Source organism: Melozone crissalis, unplaced genomic scaffold (genome assembly GCF_028551555.1).
Source record: "Melozone crissalis strain CALT ecotype California unplaced genomic scaffold, PUWL_Pcris_2 ptg000068l_1, whole genome shotgun sequence".
NCBI lineage: Eukaryota > Metazoa > Chordata > Aves > Passeriformes > Passerellidae > Melozone > Melozone crissalis.
Genome location: NW_026535846.1, coordinates 18163858 through 18187707, shown reverse-complemented (window position 1 = coordinate 18187707; position 23850 = coordinate 18163858). Strand labels below are relative to the sequence as shown.

The following is a 23850-nucleotide window of genomic DNA, read 5'->3' as shown; positions in this document are numbered from 1 at the left end:
TGTTTTTATAGGAAATAATCCTCCCTCCAGAGAAAGACAGACTTTGAGATTTCATTGCAAAATGGTTGTAAAAGCACTGGAAATCTTGACCTGGAAGGTACTAAAGGAAACCACCACTAGATATCACCATTTGACTATTTAATAAATCTCAGAAAAATCTGTAATGTGTAAAAATCCTAATTATCCTCCAGGCTGATGAAGTCACTTTCTAGAGGGGTTTAATTCCCACAACTGAGGCAGGCTGGGGAACATCCTGACTGCAGGATTAATTGGGGAAATGTAAATAAAGAGTCCAGCTTTCTACAGGGGCTGGGTCCCAGGACCTGGTGAATATTCCTCTGTGGGAACAGAGAATCCAAGCTGGATATGAAGGTAAAAATTCCCTGCCAGTATTTCTCCTCCAACATCAGATTTTCTGGCATGGGGATAAAAACCAGCTCCAGGCAGAATCTGGCCATGGATGTCTGCCCTGTAAAATATGGCACTGCTTTCCTTGGTAATGGAATCCAGCTGCTGCCCTTCAGCAGGCTGGAAAAGCACCTTTCCAGGGATTTTCCCCATGGAATTGGAGTTCACTGAGGCATTTTTCCTCCTAGTGAAAATGGGCACAGCTCCAGTGCAGCTGATGGAGTTTTACTCAAAGTCATAATGGGACTTAGCATCTTCCAAATATAAATAAATCCAAAGCAGGTCATGGATTGCAACATGTCAATTAAAATAAAATTGAATTAAAATAGTATTTAAGTTAGTAATGAATGTATTTGCCTCATCTTTTTAGAAATTAACAGATTTTGCCACTAAAATGTATTCTGCAGCAACATCTTTCTTTCTACAGAGAGAAATTAATATTGAGAAGTTACCTAAATTGTGGATTAAACCAGTTTAACAAATGCTGAGGGGGAAAGCACATGGACAATATTTTTCCATGTGCAAAACTACATAAAATGAATAACAAAATACAATGTGCTTTACATTAACAATGTGCATTTACCTGCACCTCAATTTGTGCTGTAAAAACACAGGTCATTGGGGTGGTCTAAATTACTTGTTTTCCTCAAAACACTGTTGTTACGTGGTTTTATTTTCCTTCCAGCTAAAATTACCCACATATTTAATAAAATTAATTTTAAAAAGCTCTGAAACAGTCCTAAGAAGGGATGGGATGAACACAACTTCCCAGTGACCTCAGGTTTTGGTGAACTCTCATTATTTATGTGTTGTTTTCTCCTGTGCCACTCCATTTCTGTCCCGGGGATGGAGCAGCAGATCCATCAGGGACTGTCCCAGAGCAGCAGCTGCTGCTGATCCATCGGTTTTGATCCCTGCGCTGGGGAGAGCAGCAGAGCAGAGAGGGCTCCTCCAACGCGTTCCTCAGCGCTGGCAAGGACAGAAAACCACCCCAGCCTGGAGCTCAGGCTTAACCTCCGACTTCCTCATTTCCTGAGGAAGAACCTCGTGCAATTAACTCCTTTCCAGACTTGGGCTTGCACTATAAATAGATCCCAGGGGGAAGCAAGGGCTGGGGCACGGCAGCACAAATGGCACGGAGCACTTCTTGCCACGGGTAATTGCAAAGCCTTTGGCTGCTGCTGCCCTCTGGAACATTTCCCATCTCAGCCTCAGTTAAACTGTTCTCTGCACCTCCACCAAGGAAATCTGGAGAGCTCTGCCCACCCTGCACCCCTCTGAAATTTAATGAAGTCATTTGGCCACTTCCAAAGGACTCCTGGCCTGATTTTGAATGCTGAGGAGATTAATGAGACACACATGGAATTAGGGCAATGCAAGGGAAGCAAATCATCCTTTTCCTGCCATGCTCCTAGAAAGCAAGGATGAGATTCAGTACTGCTCACACTCCTTGCACCAAGGTCAGTGGGAATTTTGGATCAGGCAATGACCAGTCACGTCTTGGATGTGTGGACCTGATTTTATTAATTTGTTTCCTTATCAGGAATTATCTTTCCCAGTCATTTTAATAAAGAGAGAGAAGTCCTTTCATTGCCCACTCAGATCACTTTTCCCTCAGGAGCAGTTTTTTCTCAATCCTGCTGATATTTTCTTTGAGTTCACAGATGATTTTAAGAAATGCCCAAGAAATAAAGATTAAAACAAGCAAACAAAAAAACCTCAACCACAAGCAGAAGCACCAACAAAAATCTTTATTAGAAAAAAAAAAACTTCTGCAGAGCAGGTAACAGTCCAATTCATCTATCATTTTACAGTGGTGACATAATGAATAATTTCCAGCTGAAATATTTGCTGAGAAGCCAGAGCAAAGGGAGAAAATGTGTTTCAGTGCTAAACAGCAGCATTTCCATATGAAAATCTGCATTTAAATTTCCAAATGAAGATGCAGGAATCTTGCACTATTTTTTCAGGAATGCTGCAGTCATCTTTGCTTGCTGATTTTGCAGAAAATTAATGCTTTTATGTGTGTATGTGGCACTTGAGGACATGATTTAGTGGTACTGTGTTAATGGTTGGACTTGATCTCAGTGGTCATTTCCAACTTCAACAGTTCTATGATTCTGTATATATTATAAAAACACGATTAACCAGTTTTTTGGAGAGAAATTAATTTCAAATTCCACATTAAAAACCAGAAAACAATGACCTTTACTTGTCCTCCTACCAAAGGGGTTTAAGACTTAAAATATTAACTAGAACAAGTGTAGTGTGCAAATGTTTCCATTTCCCAACCTAATCCTTGGAGTGAATCACTCACACCTGAATCCCATCCCTCTCCTGAGCTGAGCAGCTCAGTCAGGATGTGAATTCCATCCTGCAGCTCCATTTTGCAGCCCCTGTGTTGGAGATTTGGAGGTTTGGGGTGCTGAACTCGGAGCTGTTCCTGTTGGGAGCGTTGCGGGAGCTGAACAAAGCCAACGAGTGCAGGAGGGCTCCTCTGGCTCTGGAGGTTTCCATGTTCTGCTCCTGGGAGATCTGAACACTTATCTGGTCCAGGCTGTTCCTTATCCAGCTGCAGGTCAGCAGGTTTGTTATGGAACCACACCTGGCCAGGCTTTCTTCAAAAAACTGTTTGTAGAACTCTGCCACTTTGGCTTCCATGTACTTGTTGAGCGTGGAGTTGGACAGGGGCTCCTCGCTGAGCAGGAGGCTCCTTTCTCCAGCTTCATCTCCAGGCAAGGACATCCCACTGGGCTTTCTGGGATGCTCACACAGTGGGGACTGACCCAGGGGAATGTCTATGGAGAGCAGCACAGGCCCATCAGGGAGCTCATCACACCCGTGGTCCAGGACACAGCCCGAGTCACACGTGGGGCCCCCCACGCGGTCCCCCCCGATCTGCAGGTCAGGGTAGTTCTGGTAAATGCTGTTGCATGGCCAGGATCTGTACAAATCCACCTCGTCCAAGCTCCCTCCTCTCCTGGGGATGTGTACAGCTGGGGATGCAGTGCCTTTAACCAGCATTCCCTGATCCTCTGCAGGCTCCTTCCCTATGGATCCCCATCGAGGGCTGCTCCCGGCTTCCACTTCGCTGCTTCTGGCAGAGAGCTCCTCCCGCTTCTCACATCCATCAGCAAAGCCTTTAATTCTTGGGACGTCTACAAGTTTCTGTCTCCAGATTCCCTCTTTGGCCTTTTGGGATGCAGGGGATTTGCGAGGCTTATCTTGATGACAGCTTTCTCTGTAGATGAGCCTCGTTAGGATGCCTTCTGCCAGCATGGTGACAAGTGTGAGCAGCAGGGATCACCAGAGTTCCATGGAGCCCTGGAATGGAAAGACAGGCACAACACAACAGCAACAACTATTATTCAACAACTATTATATAATAATTATATTATTATTCTTATTATTCTTCTTATTATTACTAGTGAACAGTGCACTTCTCACAAAGACAGTGATTTTTCCTTCCCTCTCAAGCATTTATTTTTAGCAGACATTAAACTTCATGCTTTTCCTCTTTACCATGTCCACAAAAATCATTCTGAAGGTACAGGAAGGGCTTTAATCAGCTGCTTCATCTGTAACATCCCTCCTGCTGCCAGGTCTCTTCCTCATCGTGGCTACTTCAGACAGATTGCACTTCATAAGCTGTAAAAATCAGCAGAATCATTTTACTTGTCTGTATCAATACCATCAGTAATTAATCAATGTTTTCCATTACAAGACAACCATTTCCAAGAGCTGAAGAGGTGACATAGAAAGGAAATAAAGACTATATTCATATTTAGAGGCATTTCTGACTTGAGCACTTCTGTGAGGTGCCAAGGAGCTTCAAAAGAAACTGAGAGTCCTGCAAATAGAACAAAACTGTATTCAAAATGCAGATCAAATGTGTTTAGTCCCTCTTAATGATGAACTTAAAAGATATAAAAAGTTAATTTGCCTTCCTCAATAGTGATAATAGTGAAAAGATAAGTGTCTCAAAATAATTTACTATACTTAAATGGTTCCTTATCATCCCTTTCCAATTCACCTACTGTTAAAATCAATGGGAATCTTCACATTAAGAGTCTGACCTGAACCACTGCTCTTATAAAGGAATGGGAAACATGAACATAAGAAAATCATTCAGTTATTTTAAATATCCTTTAAATCTCTGCATAATTGAAGTATCCACTGACCCAAAGTGTACTTGTGGCTTCACCATGCCCCTGCACCCTGGTATATTTGAAACTCCTCACTACACTGGGTCACTTTTCAATCCCAATGCTCCTTCCAGGAGATATTCTAAAACTTCAGTTATTTGAGAGATGGAAATTTTCACCTTTCCCCCAAAATTTACACACTGGCACAGCACAACTGTTTGGTTTTTTATTTTTGTAGGGTTCTTTATTTTTGTGATACAGAAGCTGAAAGGAACACTGAGATTTCAGGCCAAAGCAGGCAGGAAAGGCAGCAGACCTGGTTATCTACAGAGTCATTTACATATGCATAAAGCAGGGCAGCACTTTCTTAAGCACTTATGGGAACTTGATAAATCATTTTCCAAAGAAAGAAGAATTGGCAGTCTAAATCTTGCTAGAGATCCATGGAATTTGGAATGCTCTGTGCCTTGTAGGACATGGGTAACCAGGTCCTTACCCTGGTCTGTAGGACCTCAGGGTGCCTGCTGATAAATTTTGGTTTATTGCTCTGAAAGTGCTCATGAAGAGCACTAAAACTTGGTAATCTTGGAAAAACTGGTCTCCTCCAAATGAAATAAGTGGTTCCTGTGTTCTGGAACAAAGCATAAGGAAAAGAAAAAGGCACAAAAAACCCAACTCACCAAGCCCAGCCAGGTCCAGGATGGATTTCCCCAAGCCCAGAGCTGTCCTGCAGAGCTGCTGGGAGGGGGCAGACGGTTCCCCAGCCTTTCCTCACTGCTGCCTGTGCAGAAGAAGCCTGACGTGCTCATGATGCAACTCCCCAGCATTTTGAACTCATAAAACAGAAGTGATCCCGCTGGGAGAGGGCGCGGTTTTTGAACACAAAGAGAGGGCTGCAGCTAAAAGAGGATGTTTGAAAATGAATTGACATGTTCCTGACCACGGTGTGATGCTGAGGAGCTGCTGACAGCCAGAACGGGGCACGGGGAAGGGGCAGAGAGTCGGGGCTGAAATCGGAACCGAATTCCACCAACACTTCCACTGGCAGGAGCTCGGTGCTGCTCAGCTGACTCGTGGACTTGCACCACTTCCCCTTTGGAAACAGGCAGCTAAATTTAGAGTCTGGTGATGTGCCGCTCATGGGGAGGAAGTTGGCAACTTCCTTTCCCCCGGATTTTGATGAAATACCCTGTGTCTGGGACTGGCAAACAGGACAATGTGCCAACCTGAAGGCAGGAGCCAAGGGACAGCTCTGCACAATCGTGATGCTCCTTGACCAAACCTGCTCTTTAGGGGTTAAAAAATTACCTCTGGCTCTTCCCATGGTGGTTTTAGGTGTCCTCTTCAAGCTGAAGCCAAGCTCAGGCACTGAGCCCTCCCCTCAGCACGGGATCCAGCCCACAGACAGTCTGAAGAGTTTTCTGTTGGTGACTTTTCTAAATTTCCTTTTTCTCCGAATTTAAAAAAACCCAACCAAGCAGAAGCTGAATCTTGTCTAAGTACAAGACAAAAGATTCTAAAAATACACTGTTTAATGACAGGAGCAAGACACAAATTATCATCAATGCCATGGGCAGGGGCACCTTCCACCATCCCAGGTTGCTTCAAGCCCTGTCCAACCTGGCTTTGGACACATCCAGGGATGGAGCAGCCACAGCTTCCAGGGCAACCTGTGCCAGGACCTCCCCATCCTCACAGGGAAGAATTTCTTCCTAAAATCCAATCTAACGGTGCCCACTGCCAGTGGAAAATCATGTTGTGCCTTGAAAATTAGGTTTGGAGTAATTCTGGCCATACAAGTTCAATGAAGTCTGTAAAATTATCTCTATTCCCTCATTTTCTCCTGCATTTCATGAAAAACTTCAGGTTTTTATGGAGGTAAAATGAAAGCTATTTTTACTCCCACCAAATTGATATAAAACTCATTTAATATTTAAAAGCTGTTCAAAATTAGCTGATTTTTTAAATCATGTTACATGAGCAATTTCTGCACAGAAGGTGTGGCTGGGACTCCAGCAGAGTCACTGCCCGCAGCCCTTGGGGGCAGGAACCAGGGTGGATCAAATTCCAACCAGTTTTAAAGTTCACCAAGCTTGCAATTAGTGCCAGCTGCAGCTGGAATTTTTGTGCAGCTGTTTCAACAAGACACAAAAGTAACAGAGAGGAAGAAATCAAGTCAGGTAATTTGTGTGGGGTGATTAAAAGCAAATCAACTTCCATTTCATACCCAGCAATGTGATCTATGGAATGTGTCCCTGCCCATGGTGGGGGTGGAATGAGATGAGCTTTACCATCCCTTCCAACCCAAACCAGTCTGGGATTCAGGTGGTAAATACATCAATATCCAAGGAAATCAATGTATTCTCTCAATTAGATCTCACCAAAAAGAAATTCCCTTATTTACAAAAATAAATTCAGAAGGAGACAGAAGAAAAGTTAGTTCAGAAGCTGAGCACAGATCGCAGTCAGGACAAACAGCAAGGCAAGGATGTCAGAATTTAGAGCTGAATATATATTGAAAAAGAATAAAAAAATAACTCTCATAATATCATTCGTATATGGAGAAAACAAATTCTACCATACTGAATGATATTATACGAACTATGGCCGCATGTAAACCAAGAAGTCCCTTCTTTCAGCACAGGCTGTGCACTTTGCATGCACATAAACATGACAAAGATATTGACTAGTTTGAAAGGTTTTATGTGAGAAATCGTGTTGTGTGTTGTGGTTTTTCTCCTAAGCAAAGCGGCTGCGGCCCTTTAGTTCCCAGCGCAAAGGAATTTCACTCCAACACCGCCCCCCCGTCAGAGAAGCCCCTCACACACAACCTCACTGCATCCTGCGCGCCTTAAGTAGAAGAGGGGCGGGGTTTAGTACTGACTGACAGCTCTTCCATCCAATAGGAAGGCAGGACGGGCCTGCCTCGGCCGCTGAGTGGCCGCTGGTTGCCGCAGCAACGACGCGCGCGGCGGCGCTGCAGGCCCGGGCGCCATCGCGGCCCCTCAGAGCGGGGCGGGCGGGCCTCGGGCAGCTCCTGGCTGGGAAATGTGTGTGAGATCCACTTCGCTCCGTGTAAACAAAAATAACCTTCTCTGCCTGCTGGGAAAGGGTTCCGGAAAGAACTGAGGCCATGTGGGAATTATAGTGCTGCTGACAGTGGATTAATGATGTGCTGGTTTCCTTTTATTACGGATTTTGAAATAGTGAGCAAATTAAAATGATGAAATGGATAAGTTCCTGATGATATCTACAATACACTAACCTTTAAGAGAAGGAATCACAGCATAAGAATTATATATTACTTACTATATTCTGTATGTGTATAAATATTAATAAATATATATAAAATAATATACATAATGAATTACTGTATATTCGTGTTACAAGATATACAGGGTCAAGTCTGATACCTCATGAATACAACACTTATATTTTCTACTAAATATGTGTGTTTTCCACTAAATATATGTATTTTGCATACTCAGTACTCACTATTGTGCTTACCTGTAGTAATCCAGCAATTTCAACTTCATCACCTTAACTTTTAAAATTCTTTTTAATTTCTGCAAGTTTGCCAATGCAGTCTAAAATTTTTAATAATAAACTTCAAAACTGTCATAACGAACCCTTCAATCTAAAACATTCTACCAAGATCCCAGAATATGGAAAAATCACAGAATATTTCTGCAGGAAACTCAGTAAATGGTAACGACTGAGAATGATTTATTCGTGCCATGGGATCAGGATCTGAGCAATGTGGTGTGGGGAAAGTTGTCACACATTGCATGCACATGTGTAGCTTGGTTTTTAAAGATTTTGGGAAACTATTTTCATTGAACTTTACATTAATGAATAACAACTGGGTTTTAGGATTTTTAATTTAAAAAAAGAAGGAAAAGCAGTGATTTTTCTGAGTGGCATGAGTGGAGTGGATACACGGGGGGTAAATGGGATTCATTACAACTTAGAAATGGCATTGCTGGCCCTTTTCCCCTGTGCCTGATGGTGCCTGGCTGTGCTTCAGCTGCTCACAGAGAAGCTGATCCTGCACAAATTACCAACCACTCTGGAAAAAATCAGGTTGTTAGTTTTCACCAGACAATGCAAACTGAAGTCTGGAGTTTGGGCACACCCCAGGGCAGGTCAGAGGCAGAGAATGTAATTTTTGTAACTCTGCAGGTCTTGCAGGTGGTGCAGAACTTCAGCACGTGAAGCAGGAAGCTGATCTACCTGGCAAACAGGGAAGGTGTAAGTGAAGTTTTAGTTTAAAATTTATCCTGCACTGCCCTATGGCAACACAAATAGAAAACAGCACAGCTCCCTGCTGGGAGCAGCACAAAGCTAATTAATTACAGTTTGTGAATGAGCAGGGGAGGGCTGGGTGAGCTCTGAGTGTGGGAGCAGCTGCTGTGTCCCAGCCACTTCCGACTGTCCCTGCCCTGGGGAAGGAGTGGGAAAGCAGAATGAGGAAATAACCCAAACCTTGACACACTGTTTTGGGTAGGTGTACCCTAAATTAAATCCCATTTAGTAATTATATCCCATTAGCTGCAACAGGTGAGAGATCCAAACTTCACTCTCAGCAGCAGATCCCTGATGTTCACCTTGTATAAATCCTGAGCTTTTAAAAAGCAGTATTTCCATCTGAAAAATTCACTTCTTTCAGCTTCAAACTTCAAACTGTGAACAAAACATGCAAACAAGTCATGGAGTGAGAAAGTGTTCTAAACCAACTTTATTGGAATTATACAGGAATGGTTAACATACAGGTTAAATCCTCAAGGCCTGCTTTCTACATAGGAAAAAATAAGAAAGAAAAGAACAAATTCAATTCTTGCACCCATGGAAACAGAAAACCAGCACAGAGGTAACAGATTCCTGGCACTCCTAAAGTCATGCAAGAGATCTGCATCAAAAAACTCAAGTTTTACACACACAACAAAGAGATTTTGGGTATTTGCAGTTTGTGTTGGTGCCTTGTTCCCCGGACAAAGGAATAATTCAGCCTGGCTCGCCAGAGCTGCCTTAGGAATGCTGATACAGTTTGAATGCTCCCATATGGCAAGGGGGGGACAGACGAGGGCAGTGACTTTGCTTTCTTAAACTTGGCAATTTTCTTGACCGTTGAGACAGGGATTGACCTCGTTTCAGAATGTTTTGGGTCGCTGAACTGACAGAATTTGGCAGCTACTTTTAATTACAGCTTCTCCAAAATAATGGCTGTAATTCACCAAACGTGCACAGGAAGCACAGCAAACTGCTGTGGGTACAGAGACTTGTGTGTCAAATCCCACTTTCCTCACCACACTTCACTTAGTATTCCACAGTTCCCAAAAACTTGAGCAGGAATTTAGACACAGAGAAAGATTTTGGCCAATATTAAGAAAGAAAAACAACCTCGTTCAGAAAGATGAAATCATAGTGAACAATGAAAATCTGATGCTGGATTTAAAACATAACCAAACTTCCATCCCCATAAGACCTTAAATTTCACAGAACTGCAGTAACTCCTGACAAAAGGTGTTAATAAAAAGCACAGTTTTGTGTGTGTTAATCTTTAAGGTAAGGCAGCATCCATCCATCCATCCATCCATCCCTCTGCCTTGTGAGGCTGTGCTGCTTTGTAAGCACAAGCTTCCACCTGCTTCCCAGGCTCCCAAAATGATAAATCAGGAATTAAAATATGGCCAGGAATTACAGGCTCCCTCATGAGCACTGGGAGAACACACAGGTTAATATTGCACGTGGTAAATTCACCCACACAAGACACTGAGAGATTTGAAAATCCTATTATAGTTTTATGATATGGCAATAAGAATGGAAATTAAGTTTTTAAACCTTAAAAAAAAAAAGAAGTCTTGCTTAATTACAATAACTTTTTACTATTCAAACATTTATTTCCTCATTTGAAAAAATACTATATGAACCTAATGGCTACTTGAACATGCAGTGAGATGTTTAATGCTCTAAGCAGTGTGAACTGGTATTTTTGTAGAGAAATACATTAAAGGCTTTCACCCTTACACAGGTAAGGAAAGGCCATTTCTGGCTGTTTTGGCTTGTTTGCAACGTTGAATCTTGCCCCAGATGTGTCATTGCTCGTGCTTAGGCAGCTGTGAGGGACTGTGTCCATTGCCCTTTCTGTCCAAAGAGCCCACACAGATCCCTTCAATGAGAGTACATGGGGTTTGTTGGGGGTTTATCACCTGTACAACTGTGTAACAATACAAACCTTAAATATCCATTCTACAGAAGACAAACACAACTTTCCAAAGTGACTACAATGGTTAAACTACACAGTACCACCTACAAATTCATCTGAAACCAGGAAAGACACTGAAAATTTACTGTGTAACTCAGTAACATTTTTGAGGCAATTCAGGCACTAAATTAGTATCTGACGAGGTTTTAGATGCTGTTTTCCATAGTTTAAATAGTTGGATCTCTAGGTAAAACCCATCTGCATTTTTAGTACTAAAATAGTTTCTTTAAGTTTACACAAAATGGATGAATTGCCAGGACAGTTTAAACTAAATGTAACTCATTCATGTCTGATTGTTTCAGCTTCCATCAGAACCCACTCCTGCTCCCTACCCTGAAATTCCCATTTCCATCCTGTGTTCAATTTGTGTTATGGACAGTGAATGCTGCAAGCACCAATCAAATGTTAGAAATCACATCTACATTTCTTGAAGCAGAGACAGTTGGACTATTTTATAAAAAGCTGTGGAAATTCCCTTTACAGACATTTAAGGCAGTTGAAATTCACGCTTGCTGCTTGGCCAGTGCTTCAGCTTCCTGAAACAGCAAAGAACAATTACATGTTAGTGGTTTCTCAGTATGTTTCCAAAGGAACACTATAAAACAATAACCTGCATTTTTCAATCTTCTTTCAGCCTTTGTAAGGTGATCACAAATGGGAACAGAATGACAACAGAAGAAATGCAGAAGGAATTTCCCTTTGGTTTCTCCGAGTGTACTTTTGACTGCAGATTAATTTAATTACCTGCCAGCAGCACCATGACCTAGAAGGGGATGAATCAGAAATGAATTCCCAGTGCCCTCAGTGCAGCACCTCAGTGGGGACAGCTTGGTTTATTTGAAAGGACAAAGTTCAACATCTGCCAAGATGTGCTGGAGCCATTTGCTTTTATGACTGCACACAAATACTCAAGATAACAGATTCAATATCATTGTTCCATGACCCAGCATTGCTAAATAAACCAAACAAATGAGGAGAAAGGACTAGGAGGGGAATTTCCAAGAAGTCTGTATGATTTTTTTAGGAGGAGACACAGTGGGTGACCCCAGCCTGCAGGGCAGGAAGTCCCACGTGTATCTCTGTATCTTGGATGTGTGGCTCACTCTGGCTGTCCTGGCTCACTGCCCTCATCCTGCCTTTGAACCCAGGGCGTGGGAAGAGCCTGGCTGGAGCTGCTGTGCTCTGCTCTGCTGGCCTGTGCTCTGCTATGCTGGCCTGTCACGGCTCAGAGGGCAGGGCCAGGATGTCACCAGGGCTCAGATGTCACCGTGCACCCACAGGCCTCGTGTGGGGACATCCCGGCCATCCACGGCACAAAAGGCAGGTGAGCAATGAAAGGAAGATCAAAATGAGATACAGAGCTGGAAAAAAGCAGTGTGTTTGATATTCTCTAAAAGACAAGTGGCTCTTTGAATGGTAAGAAAGAGGAGAAGGTTCCCTTGGCTTTGTAACAACTCCCTTAACCAGCCCAGGGCACTGCAATGGTGGCACCTCACTGGTTGGGGTTTTTTTTCAATGCAAAATACATTTCTTCAGAACAGGCATTGGAAAGCAGGAGAGCATTCCTGGTATTTCCCTCATGCCCAGGAAGGTTGGTACAGGTAACCTGCTAACCTATTTTTCTTGGAGGTCAAACTCCATTTCCTTGGGCATAGGCCTCCAGGTTATCTGGGAGAGGCTCAGTTTTCCAGGCCTGACACTGTCCCTCTTTCATACTTTTCCTTATTTCTCCCTCAAGGCCCCTCACTGAGCATCCTCTCAGTCCTTAAATCCATAATAAATAAATAATTAAACATTGCTTTTAACTCACAAAACCCTCTCCCTTTAAAATCCACTCATATTGCTTGAAGTAGAGATGTTTAAGAAAACTAAAGGCCAGCCTTTTTCTGAGTTTGTAGATCCAAAGGACAAACCAAACCACCAGGGCTCAGAAAATGGTTACTTTAATTTACCATGCTCACTTCTGAGCCAGTCCTGTTTAGCATTGATATCAAACCTTTGTGTTCAGAGTCAGATAACTTCCCAAATCTCTCCTGATGGCATGCAATGGAGGTTTCCTGCCAAGGCTGCTCCCAGCCTCCTGCCATTTTCTGCAGTTGCCACGTCATTCCCTATAGCATTTTATCCAAGCTGCACACAGCTATGCTGGAAACATCAATTTCAGCACCTACAAATCTGTGTACCCTCCTCAGCAGCCTGCAACCGACTTGACTGGACATCCTAATTGTGGGAGGGATTCCCAAAGTCAGCCCCAGAGCAAGATGCAGAGGGTACAAAAGTCAGTGCTGCAAAGGTTATTTACCATCATCAGCCCAACACAACATGGAAATTCAGCAGGGTACAGCTGTGCTCTATCTCTCCTGTTTAAAATTCACCTTTTCCTTAGGTGAGGACAGAATTGGAGCATCCCTTAGGACAGAAGCAGAGCTCCTGCCAGCCAGCAGGTCTGGAAGCAGCGACGTTCCCAACGTTACTGAGCCAGGTGACCTGATTTGTTATGGCAGCAGCTGCTCTCTGGTACCACTGCACTTCCCAGGGGAAAGGCACGAGCGTCCCTGCATTCCACAGTCTCAGGATTGCTCCCTGGTTCCCTGGCTCCATCCTGCACACTCTGCTGAGCAGTAAGTGCAGATGTTCCAAGGAACTTCACCAGACTGTGGTGCTGTGTGCAGCTGGTTTGATGCCAGCAGTGCTGGGTAATGCTGGGGTGCGGACCCCAGCCTCTGCTCTGGGCAGCTCTGCACGAGGCAGTTTTTCCTCATCACACCATCCCCAGTGGAGCTACTGCTGGAAATGTGGCTCCCAAAACTGCTTCAGTCTGCCCCACAACCTGCAGTGCTCCCTGCTCATGGGTCACCATCCACCTTTAAAATTAGGTCTCTTAGTGATGTGCCCAGCACGACCTTCGGCTCGTACATGAGTAAAGCTGAAAGGGAGCGGCGTGTTTACCCACTGGAACAGGAAAGCTGGAAGTGACCTGGAGGATCCTGCTGCTGTCAAGTGAAACGTATAAAGCAGGCTTGTCTTATCCTATCAAAATCAAAAGGAGAATTCCAGCCCATTGCATCCACAAAGCAGTAACCCAGTTCATAATTGGCAAAGGAAAATAAGCTTTGGATAACAAGCCAGAGGAAAAAATTACTCTGAAGCAAGACCATGTTATTTCAGAAACAGTGGCTCTGGTTTCAAGGGATTTTCTAGTAGAAAAATCTCATCAAAATTTCACATGAATTAATTTTTTTCACTGAATTGAAAACATTCTTTGATTTTGGGGTAATTTTTTTCATCTAGGTTTCTAATGCATTCTGCAGTGCAAATATTAACTACTCTTTTGAAACTGAAAAGCCTCTGGAGACTGAGTATCTCCCAGGGAGATTGATAGGGGCAATGACAGCACACAGATCCTATTGTGAGCAAAGGAGGAGGAGGAGGAAGCCACAGGGGCTCCCTGTGAGGAGGTGCTCACCCACCTTTGAGCCAGGAGGGGCAGTCAAGCCCAGGAACGCGTACACGGCGTTGTTCTCCCGCGCCTCGAAGAAAGCATCGTAGTCCTTCAGCATGGCAGGAGGGAGGGGGAATAAAAGACAGAGGAGTGAACTGTCAGAAATAATCTCAAATCAGTTCAGGGTGACACCCAACCCACACCAAGCACACCAAGCAAACTGCTTCCTGTGCACGAATGCAGAATCCAGCATCAGCTCAGGTACATGGCATTAGCACTAACAGCACACAAACTGGTCAGGCTGGAAAGGACAAGCTGGGAATTCATTCTGTGTCCCAACAAGATGCTGCTGTGAGGTGCTCCAGCCTCTCCCAAAGGGACAGACTCCACACAAGGCAGGTGGTGTCACTGGTCTGGTGTGGACATTCCCTAACAGGAGCAGCTGAGCCTGGACCTTGGCATCAGAAACCCTGACGTTCCCAGATGTCATTGCTGACTCCTGATAGGGATGGCAATTGTGCAGCTGTGACTCCAGCTCTCAATCTGTCAGAAGTTCAACTGGAACTTTGACACTGAGAGTGCACCTTTCCCATCACATTCCCCACTAAGGATTAGTCTGTGCAAGCGAAGGCAGTGGGGTGGCACTGTTTGCTCACAGTGCACTACAAATGCCCTGAACACACACAGCCACTTCCCAGGAAAATGAAGGTAATAAATAAATAAATAAAAAGAAATACCAGTTGCCAAACTCCAGCTAAAGGAACCCACAAGTTTTGTGCAAGCTCACTGTTGTCCAAGTTACCACACAATTCCCTCACTCTGACTTCTGAACTCAGCAGGGATCAGTCCAATGACTTTCCTGCTCTCCATTTTTAACTGACTGTAACTTTACCAGCTCCCCCAGCTTCCCTGGGCAATGTTTGGATGCAGAGTCCTGGCTGGGAAGCCCAGGGCAGGCAGCAGCTCTGTCCCAGGCTGGAGTCAGGGAGAGCTGTTTAGGGCATGGTGCTCTGGGTTCCTGACTGTCTGGGAGACAAAAGCCTTAGGAGCAGCAGCTGAGGGGCAGCTCTAAGGAGAGGCTGCTGCAGCTGGAACAGAGCAAAGTACAGGGACCAGAAGATTCCAGCTGTCTGGACTTCCGAGATATCAAATTATTGCTCCATTTGCACATGCAGCACTTGCAGGCTGGTTTGATAAAAATGTGTGTGATTACAGTAAATCCTCCCTGAAGCCCTTCTGTTGACAGGACTGAGGCTGCTTGATAACAAAGGGATTGTTTATCTGGCTGGTGCACAGGCCATGAGCCTGCTCCACAGCATCTCCCAGGACAGGAATGCTGGGCCTGAGGAGCAGGGCTCATGCCAGCCCACACAGCATCTCCAGCTCAGCCTCTCTGCTGTGCACGGGCCAGGAAGGCCAATTTGCTCTTTCCTCTGCCACTTGTGCTGCATCAGATGGAACAAACAGGGAACTTCATGCTTGAGAGGCATCAGATAAAGACAGAAAGAGGTTCAAATTCTGGGCACAGAATTAACTTTTACTTTCCTGAAAGCTGAACTGTAGCAACTTGAATCCAGCTACAGAAACTGACCAAATTTAAAGAGTTCAACATGACATCAATCCAAATTTTGGGGATGAAATAAAACCATAGCAAGAACCTTGCAACCAACCCCTTCTCAGGTAATTACTGATCCTCATGTCTGTCACTCCAAACCAACCTTTTTCCTGATCACAACCAGTCAGTAAAATTTTGAGAGACAAGTGGCACAATAGTTCATTGTGGATATTATTTCAAGTTCTGCTTCTATTACAAGCAAGAAAAATTCTTGGCACATTGAGAATAATTTCTTTCAGTAGGCACAGATTTGTCTCACAAAGGTCCAGAACTGGCAGGTCTTGACTTACAGACTGTGCAGGTCAGAAACAGACTTCAAAAGGACCAGAGGAATGCACACTGTGAGCTCTGTTCAGAAGATACTCAGTTTTAAAAATAAAACTAACATTTAATCTAATAATCATTCAAGCATGGCCTGCTGAGTACAAGTACTGCAGGGCAACTTACTTTTGATCAAGCATTAAAATAATTACATAGGATTTTTGTTTGCAACATGAGTTTCAATCTGTCCAAGGCACTGGAGTTAGTGAACCACAGCAGCACACAGAGCTCATCCCAAGAAGGATCAGAAAACTGATTTATGATCATGGCAGACATCAATTCATGAGATCTGGGATTCAGATCTGGCAAACCCCACATGGGCAGAACAGATCTCTGAACTTGCTACAGAACATAAGCTTGGACTAAAAGGGCCAGATTTCTTTGAGGTGTTAGTTCCCAGTCATGGGGAAAATGAGGATTAAAAAAGCCTGGCAACTTTCAGAGCCCTAAGATGGGAAAAAACCCACAGGAAAAGAAAATTAAGTATGTACTGCAAGGTAGGATCCAAATCAAAAGGTCTACATTTAAATCTTTCCTATGGTGTGACTGGAAAACTCAAGAATCAATTATTACTAAAAGCCAAGATGGGAGGAAATGTCCAACACCTCCTACAGCCTCCCCAGTTTGGGCAACTGCAGCTGGGCAAGCCCTGCCTTGCTGCTCACTGCAGTGAGGCACAGGAGGAGGCAGTGAGGAAGAGGAGTGGGATGAGCACAGGAGGCTGGAGCTGAGGGAGGCTGGAGCTCAGGGGGCAGGCACAGGAGGCTGGAGCTGAGGGATGAGCAGAGGAGGCTGCAGCTGAGGGGGCAGGCACAGGAGGCTGGAGCTCAGGGGACAGGCACAGGAGGCTGCAGCTGAGGGGACAGGCACAGGAGGCTGCAGCAGCCTCACCCCCAGGTAGCGGCTGTCGTTGAAGAGCCGGGGGGGCAGGGGGTTCCCGCTCGCTGGCCGGCTGTCCTCGGGGACGTTCTCCCGCATCCATTTCCGGTTCTCCTCATTAGCTGCGATGTCCTTCTCCTCAAATTCAATTTTGTTGGCTTCCAAGAAGCCTAACACATCTTGCTGCTGCTTTTTAATCTGTCACAAAAGAAGAAGGGAGGGAGATAAGGTAAACAAAATCAGTGAAATAATTTTTGATGCCGCTCTGGGGTTCGAAGCAGAAACCAGGGGGTGAAAATCAGGTTGAAAATGGGAGTGGTAAGAAACTTATTAGAACCAAAAAGTATCTTCTGAAGAGTCAGAGCTGGAACAGGCTGAAGCTTAAAGATGCTGCCCCTACACAAATGTGAGTGTTGTGTACCTTAAAGGCACCCACCCAAAAGCAGAGGTGTGAGCAGGGCCCTTGTGCTGGCCAGATTTTACAGTTAACTCAGGGGAACGTTGTTTTTTCAGGTGCAGTGGAGTTTGCTGGAGGCACATTTGAGGTACAAACTGCTTCCTTGTGCCCTTAGAAGCATAGGCTGAACCTCCCCATTCCTTCCCAGAGTCCAGGCTTTTGTCCACCTCAGTGACAAAAGAGAAGTGGCTCACACTTCTTTGCGCAGACACCCCTCTCCCGTTGTGTCCTGGGTGTCTGCAGGGCAGGCACAGTCTCTGGAGAGCTGTGACCCCACATCCCCATCCTAACTTCTGTCAAGGAAGCTGGGTGAGGTCCCAACCTGATGCCACCCGTCCTTGTACACTCACACAGCATCCAAGGGAAAAGCAGGATCTGTGTGGCAAGCACGGTGCTGGCTCTGCACAGGGAAGGAGGTTTTTATTATTGTCATTATGAATTACTGACTTATTGACACAGAGATGTTCTGCTTATGCTCTGCTCTCCCTCTGCATAACTTCAGCACCACAAAGGAGATTATAACCATGCACATCCTAGCAAACAATAAAAAAATGGAATTTAATGGAAATTTTGTTTTCTTCAAATTACCCCCTTCACTGCAAAGACAATCCAAGGGCTGGCTTTACTCCAGTGAGCCGGGTGCCGCAGGAGCAGCGTTTCACACAGATGTTGCTGGTGCTAACTCAGGTCAGCCGCAGCTCCCGGAGCAGCCGCTCCATATACGGCCACAGGCAAACCCGGAGCTGCCGGGGTCGGGGACAGCCAGCCCGGAGCCAAATATGGAGCCCGGGCCCCGGCCTGCAGAGCCCCGCACCCACGGGCACCGGGCCGGGCCTCAGCTCACACAACCCCGCATCCACGGGCACCGGGCCGGGCCCCGGCTCGCACAGCCCCGCACCCACGGGCACCGGGCCCGCACCCACGGACACAGCCCCGCGCCCACGGGCACCGGCCCCGCACCCTCGGGCAGCCGGGAGCAGCAGGAGCAGCAGGGAGCGTGATGGAGAGCGCTGCCCTGAAAGATGTGGGCTGGGGAACAGAGCCCAGCACATCCAAAAGGGAATCTTCAGGCACTCCCTGAGTCCTGGAGCTGCTCTACCCATGGCAGGTTCCAGCAGAGCTCGGGAGGGGCACATCCAGCTCAGAGGGAGCGATCCTGCTCTCCCGACATAGGGAATGCTCTCCCAGCTCCAGCAGGAAGCTCCTGCTGAGAAGCCAGGGTGATTCCTCTGACCACATCAGCACAGGAGCCGCTGGACTCGCTGTGTGAGCACCCTGAAACACGAGGATATTGCTCATTTTCATCATGGCTAAAAATAAATCAAACTGGAGGAGTTAATACTGCCCTGAGGAAATAATTTGTGTAGAGGATGTATAAAAACATTCTCAGCAGACTCAAAGCTCTGGGTAAGAGGTTTCCTTGCCTGCCTCTATCAGCAGCAGGAGGGGAAGCTTTTTCTGTTGTGCTCTACAGGGGGAAAAAAGTGAGCACTCCCATCATGAACTGTTCTGTAGGGCTAAAATAAGGGAAGGTCTTTGGAATTGTAAACTCTTTGGTCACTATGACCCAGTAGTAAATGTAATTTTTTTTCCTTGAACCAGTTACATGTTTAATTAACCATTTCCTACAATCTCTAAATTTCAGATTCAAATAGTTTGTATTACTCTCAGGTCCTTAACTTGTCCAAAATCCATTGTTTAGTGAAAACATTTTGAGATGCTCCAGAATTATTAAGGAATTAGGGAAAACCAAGCTTTTACCCACTCTACCATTAACCTGTACACACTCTGCCACGTAAAACAAGAGCTCTGAGTTGGACAGGAGTCAGCATTTTGATCCCCTGAGAAGTCACTTCATTTTTTTAATAATCATTTTGACTATTAGATTGTTTTAGCCACACACAGATCCTCACACCCTCCCAGCATCTCACAGTCTCTGGGTTGTTTTTTCAGCTCCAGGAGGTACAACCACATCCCAAATTGTTGACTGTGGCTCCAAAGGGTGATCACAACCTTCTCTGCTTGTCTTTGAAGAGCTGGCAAAGCTGGAAATGAATTTATTTGTGCTATAAAAGGCACCATTGTAAGGCAAGCATGAAGTTTGGTCTCTGTTGCTCTCAGGCTGTCTGTAGTCAAGGGAGGTAATTCTCTAGAGAAATAATTCTCAAGAGAGGTAATTCTCTAGAAAAAAGCAAGGATGGTGTTGATGCATGAGGAATATTAGTCTGGAACCCCTGTTTTCTGGCCAGACAAAAGAAGTTGGGAGATGAAGCAGCACTGTTTTCTCCCAGCTCCTCAGACAAATCCTCCAGCCACGGTGGTGAGCACTTCCACAAGAGCAGTAAATGCTCCAGAGAAACAGGGCACCAACTGCTGGGCAGCAGGGACACCGAGCTGCCAGATCCTGTTATTTTACGGGATTTTATTTAGAAAACTTCCATTAATCACTGGGAGGGAAGGGCTGAAAATAGAGCAAGAGACGTCTGCTGCTGCTTCAGGGTGTTTTGTCTTACTTGAAAGGGCACACGTTCTCCTCGGGACAGAGCTGGAGACGGTTCCTGCTGCCCATGTTTGGGAAGGAGCGAGGAGCCTCCTCAGGATGCGCCTGTCGGCAGCAGCGCTGGCTCCCACAGAGCCTCCCCCGCGTGGAGAGCGGCCAGCGCCTCCCAGAGCCCGCACCTCGGCCCCAGCATAAACAGCTGTCATGTCTGAGACCGCCCTGGCCCGTGAAGGGCAGCTCACTGCAGCTGGCAAACACGAAAATCCCTGTTTATCCCGAGTGCTCCTGACACGCCGTGCAGGGCCGAGAGCAGCAGGAGAGCCGGGAACGTGCCTGGAGTCAGAGCAGGAGCTGGGGAGCCCAGCAGGGCCCCGGGGCTCGGGACCAGCACTGGTGGGGCAGGAGCACTTAGGGGAGCACAGGAACACAGAAATGAAAGTAGGGATGGACAGACAGCTGTGAGGGAAGAGGCTGGGGGCAAAATGGATGGATAGCGATCAGGGGAAAATCACTGTGGGATGCAGGCAGAGGGATGGAAGGAGAAGAGGTGGGAGCAGGTGAAACCAGGGCTGCATCCTCTGGAGTCCCCACCGCCCCGCCTGGTGACAAGGATGCCCTTGGAACAGCCCATTGGGCTTCACCCAACCCCAGAAACACAAACACATCCTGCCTCAACACACGCTTGGGAGAAAAACAATTCCTAAGGTGAGTGGAGATATTTTACTTCTTGCTGATGTTCCCAAGATAATACTGAAAGGAACATTTAATGAAATAAATCTGTTTTCTCTTTGGTTTGGATTTCAAGGTCTGGTTCCAGGACAGAAACAGCTTTATGGCAAGTGATTGGTGGTTGAGCAAAGTCTCACCACACACTGTGATCTTGTGCTACAAAATCCACTGGGTATCAGGACTCCCTTCTCTTCCAGTTACAAGCCAATCACGAAACATTAAGCTTTCACCAGAGCATGGGCACAAAATAACATTATAAAAATGAGTGTAGAATTGTGAACAAGTATCACCCTCACTTGAGTACACATCAGAAATTCAATTTACTGTTCTTAATCTAACTCCCATCAGTGATGTCAGTAACACAAGAGAAACCACATGAAAGCTGCCAAGAGTACAAACAGGTGATGTTTGCCAACAAATCAATCCATCAAAAATAAAATTTTAACCCCAAAGTGGGAATAAGCTTTCTAGAAAATGCTGCAACATTTTAGATTCTCTTCCAAATCTTTAATCATTGAAAAAAAATTTACAAAAAAAAGAACTCAGCTAAAAGATAATAAGCAGAAAGGAGGCAGGGATGATGCTGCAGAGCCTTGGTCCAGTGAGCAGGCAGCATTCCAGCCTCAGCTCCAGCCAGGACTGTGCTGGCTGTTCAAGAGCCAGCTTCTCCCAGCACCACCCACTGCAGGGAAACACTCATTTTAAACACTTTTTGGAACTGAACTTCACAGAGGGTCTATCTCATTTGGTGTACACAGGCACACACACACAGAACAGTCCAGCCCACACTGCTGGCCAAGAAGGGGTTTGGGTTGGTTTTTTTCAGTCTTGTTATTTTTTCAGTTTATAAATAAATCCCTGGTTGGACAATAGACATGTTTTGGAAATCTATTTATGGACCACTGGAACTCAAATTAAGTTTACAGTCTGAGTGCTGCTGTTTTGATCCAACACAAACTTACTGACTGCAGCTTTGCCATCCTGGCCCTTGGCAGGGGCTTCTCCAGCACTTCTGTGGCTCCTGTGTCCCAACCTCCACACAGGGGAAAAACACAGATTTTATTAATTTCTTTCCCAATGATGGGATTAAATGGCTCATGCTTTATTGTGAGGATTTAAAAGAATTATAAATGCATTTCTTATGATGTTCCCAGCCATCGTTTTATCATCGGTTGTAGCATCAGGACAAAAGGAATGGCCTGAAGGTGCACCAGGGAAGGGTCAGAGTAGGAATCAGGAGAAAGTTTTTCATGGAAATGGTTATGGAGCCTTAGAACAGGCTGCCCAGAGGAGTGGTGGAGTCACCATTCCCTGGAAGTGCTCAAGAAAGGTGTGGATGTGGCACTTGAGGACGTGATTTAGTGATGAACAGGGGGCTGGTTTATGGTTGAACTCAGTGATCTCAAAGGTCTTTTCAACCATAACAATTCCACGATTCTGTGATTCTCTCCAGCTCCTGCTGTGTGTCCTGAGCTGCCTCTCCCACCTCACAGCTGGGATCCAGCACCAGGACAGCAGAGAAGCAACACCTTAGAGCAGATCTTACATTTGATCTTACAGATTTCTCAATTCAGTTTCAAGGCAACAACACATTTAAAAGGGGAAATTTTTTCCCATTTCCAGTTCCAGAACCTTCAGGGTTCCAGATAACCAAAATCAAGTACAGCTTTAAAGCAGTTGTATTGTGTGCCAATGATGGTTTTAAAGATGCTACTCCTTCCTTAGTGGAAGTAAACCTTTAAATCCCAGAAGCAGCTGCTTTGTGCAGGAAGGTGAACTCCAAACTCCAAGTGATGCTACTGGTTGTGGCCAGACTTGCAGCCATCAGTTCTCCAGAAGCTTCAGAGTCTCCTGAAGATGGACAAGCTGAAATGTAAGCAGTGAGTGGGAAAAGTGCAGTGCAAGAAATGCTGAGCAAACTCCACTGGCAGCCAGCAGCAGCCAGGTGAGAACCCCAGGCAGGGATTTTCCTGGGAGGAGTGGGCAGCATGAGGAATGCCAAGTGCTGCCATGACAAAGTGGCTTGTCACAGGGTGTGACCTGTGGACTGAGCTGGGGCCACGCTGCCACAATCCACGGCCACTTTCTGGAATTAGAGTAAAAACTATTGGGGGCTTTGGTTTGGTTTTTATCTGTTTCACCTAATTTCTCAAATGACCTTGCCTTCCTCACCCGGAGTCCGTAATGCAGAAGCTCATCCTCACAAATGAGCTGCAAAATGCTTAGAATTTCTGCTCCCACTACAGCCTAATTTGTAGGAGTTAAACAGCCCAGCCTGGATTTAAATGTCACAGATTCCTGTGGCCCCCTAAGCTCATTCCCACCCCAGCACATGGCAGGGCTCCCTTCCCAGCAGCCTCAGTCCTGCCCTCTATCACACTTTTCCTTGCTTTTACTCTAATATTCCAGAAGATTTTTTTTTTTGTCTAGAATGGTTTTGTTGGTTTTATTTATATGAATAAGTCTTTTTTCCCCCCTATATTAGCTTAAAAATCCAACGTGCCAGTTCCGGTGGTGCCACTGTAAATGTGGTCAGAGGGTGGGAAAGCTGCAGGCAACTCCAGCACTGACCTGGCTTGATCAGAGCTTTGCCAGGTGTCTCCCAGCAATTCCTGTCTCACTCTTATTTCTCCCTCTCTGGTAGAATGTCTGCTTATTTTTAGGTCTGGGTAATTATCATGACAAAGCTCACAGCACTCCTTTGTTCTGGTTATTTTAAGCAGAGCATCACACAGTGGTGCCATCCTTGTCTCTCCTGACGGATTCTGGTCTGCAGGGAATGAGACTGAGGGCAAACACAGCAAAACCACCATGAACTTACAGCACCTCACTCAAACACAGGAGGCTGAAAAAGTTCATGCTGGACTTGTGCTGCTCTTTTTTTACATCTTCCAGAAATTCAGCAGTGTCCAGATGGACTCCATCTGTCCTGACTCTCTCCCTGCAGGGTCCTTTGGGAAAGCCCATGGCAATATCCACATGAATCCTGCACAGCAGAGCTGGTTTGATGTGGTTAGACCCCAACAGCTTAAAATTTGTTTATTTGGAAATGGTTTTTACCACCAGGCACCACTGACCCTGGGCTGTGT

General features: G+C 45.5%; 2 protein-coding genes across 2 annotated transcripts in view; both read right to left on the bottom strand.

Annotated features, from left to right (window-relative positions):
* Window positions 1-2643: 2643 nt before the first annotated feature.
* On the bottom strand, window positions 2644-5311 carry LOC128945942 (TLR adapter interacting with SLC15A4 on the lysosome-like). Its single transcript, XM_054289862.1, has 3 exons — window positions 5234-5311; window positions 3931-4056; window positions 2644-3732 (listed from the first exon to the last, which is right to left on the bottom strand). Exon 3 carries the CDS (start codon window positions 3685-3687, stop codon window positions 2764-2766), a length of 924 nt encoding a protein of 307 aa, XP_054145837.1. The 5' UTR covers window positions 3688-3732; window positions 3931-4056; window positions 5234-5311; the 3' UTR covers window positions 2644-2763.
* A 3957-nt stretch (window positions 5312-9268) lies between these two features.
* Window positions 9269-23850, bottom strand: part of SH3BGRL (SH3 domain binding glutamate rich protein like) — a 29745-nt gene continuing 15163 nt past the window's right edge. Inside the window, exons 2-4 of the mRNA XM_054289804.1 lie at window positions 17088-17273; window positions 14289-14369; window positions 9269-11354 (exon numbers count right to left, since the gene is read on the bottom strand). Of these exons, the coding sequence (XP_054145779.1) occupies window positions 11322-11354; window positions 14289-14369; window positions 17088-17273 (300 nt within the window). The 3' untranslated portion in view covers window positions 9269-11321. The remainder of the gene's footprint in view (window positions 11355-14288; window positions 14370-17087; window positions 17274-23850) is intronic.

Bases quoted from the DNA above. Each gene is read 5' to 3' on its own strand.
- LOC128945942 (XM_054289862.1), bottom strand. From the start codon at position 3,687: ATGCTGGCAGAAGGCATCCTAACGAGGCTCATCTACAGAGAAAGCTGT.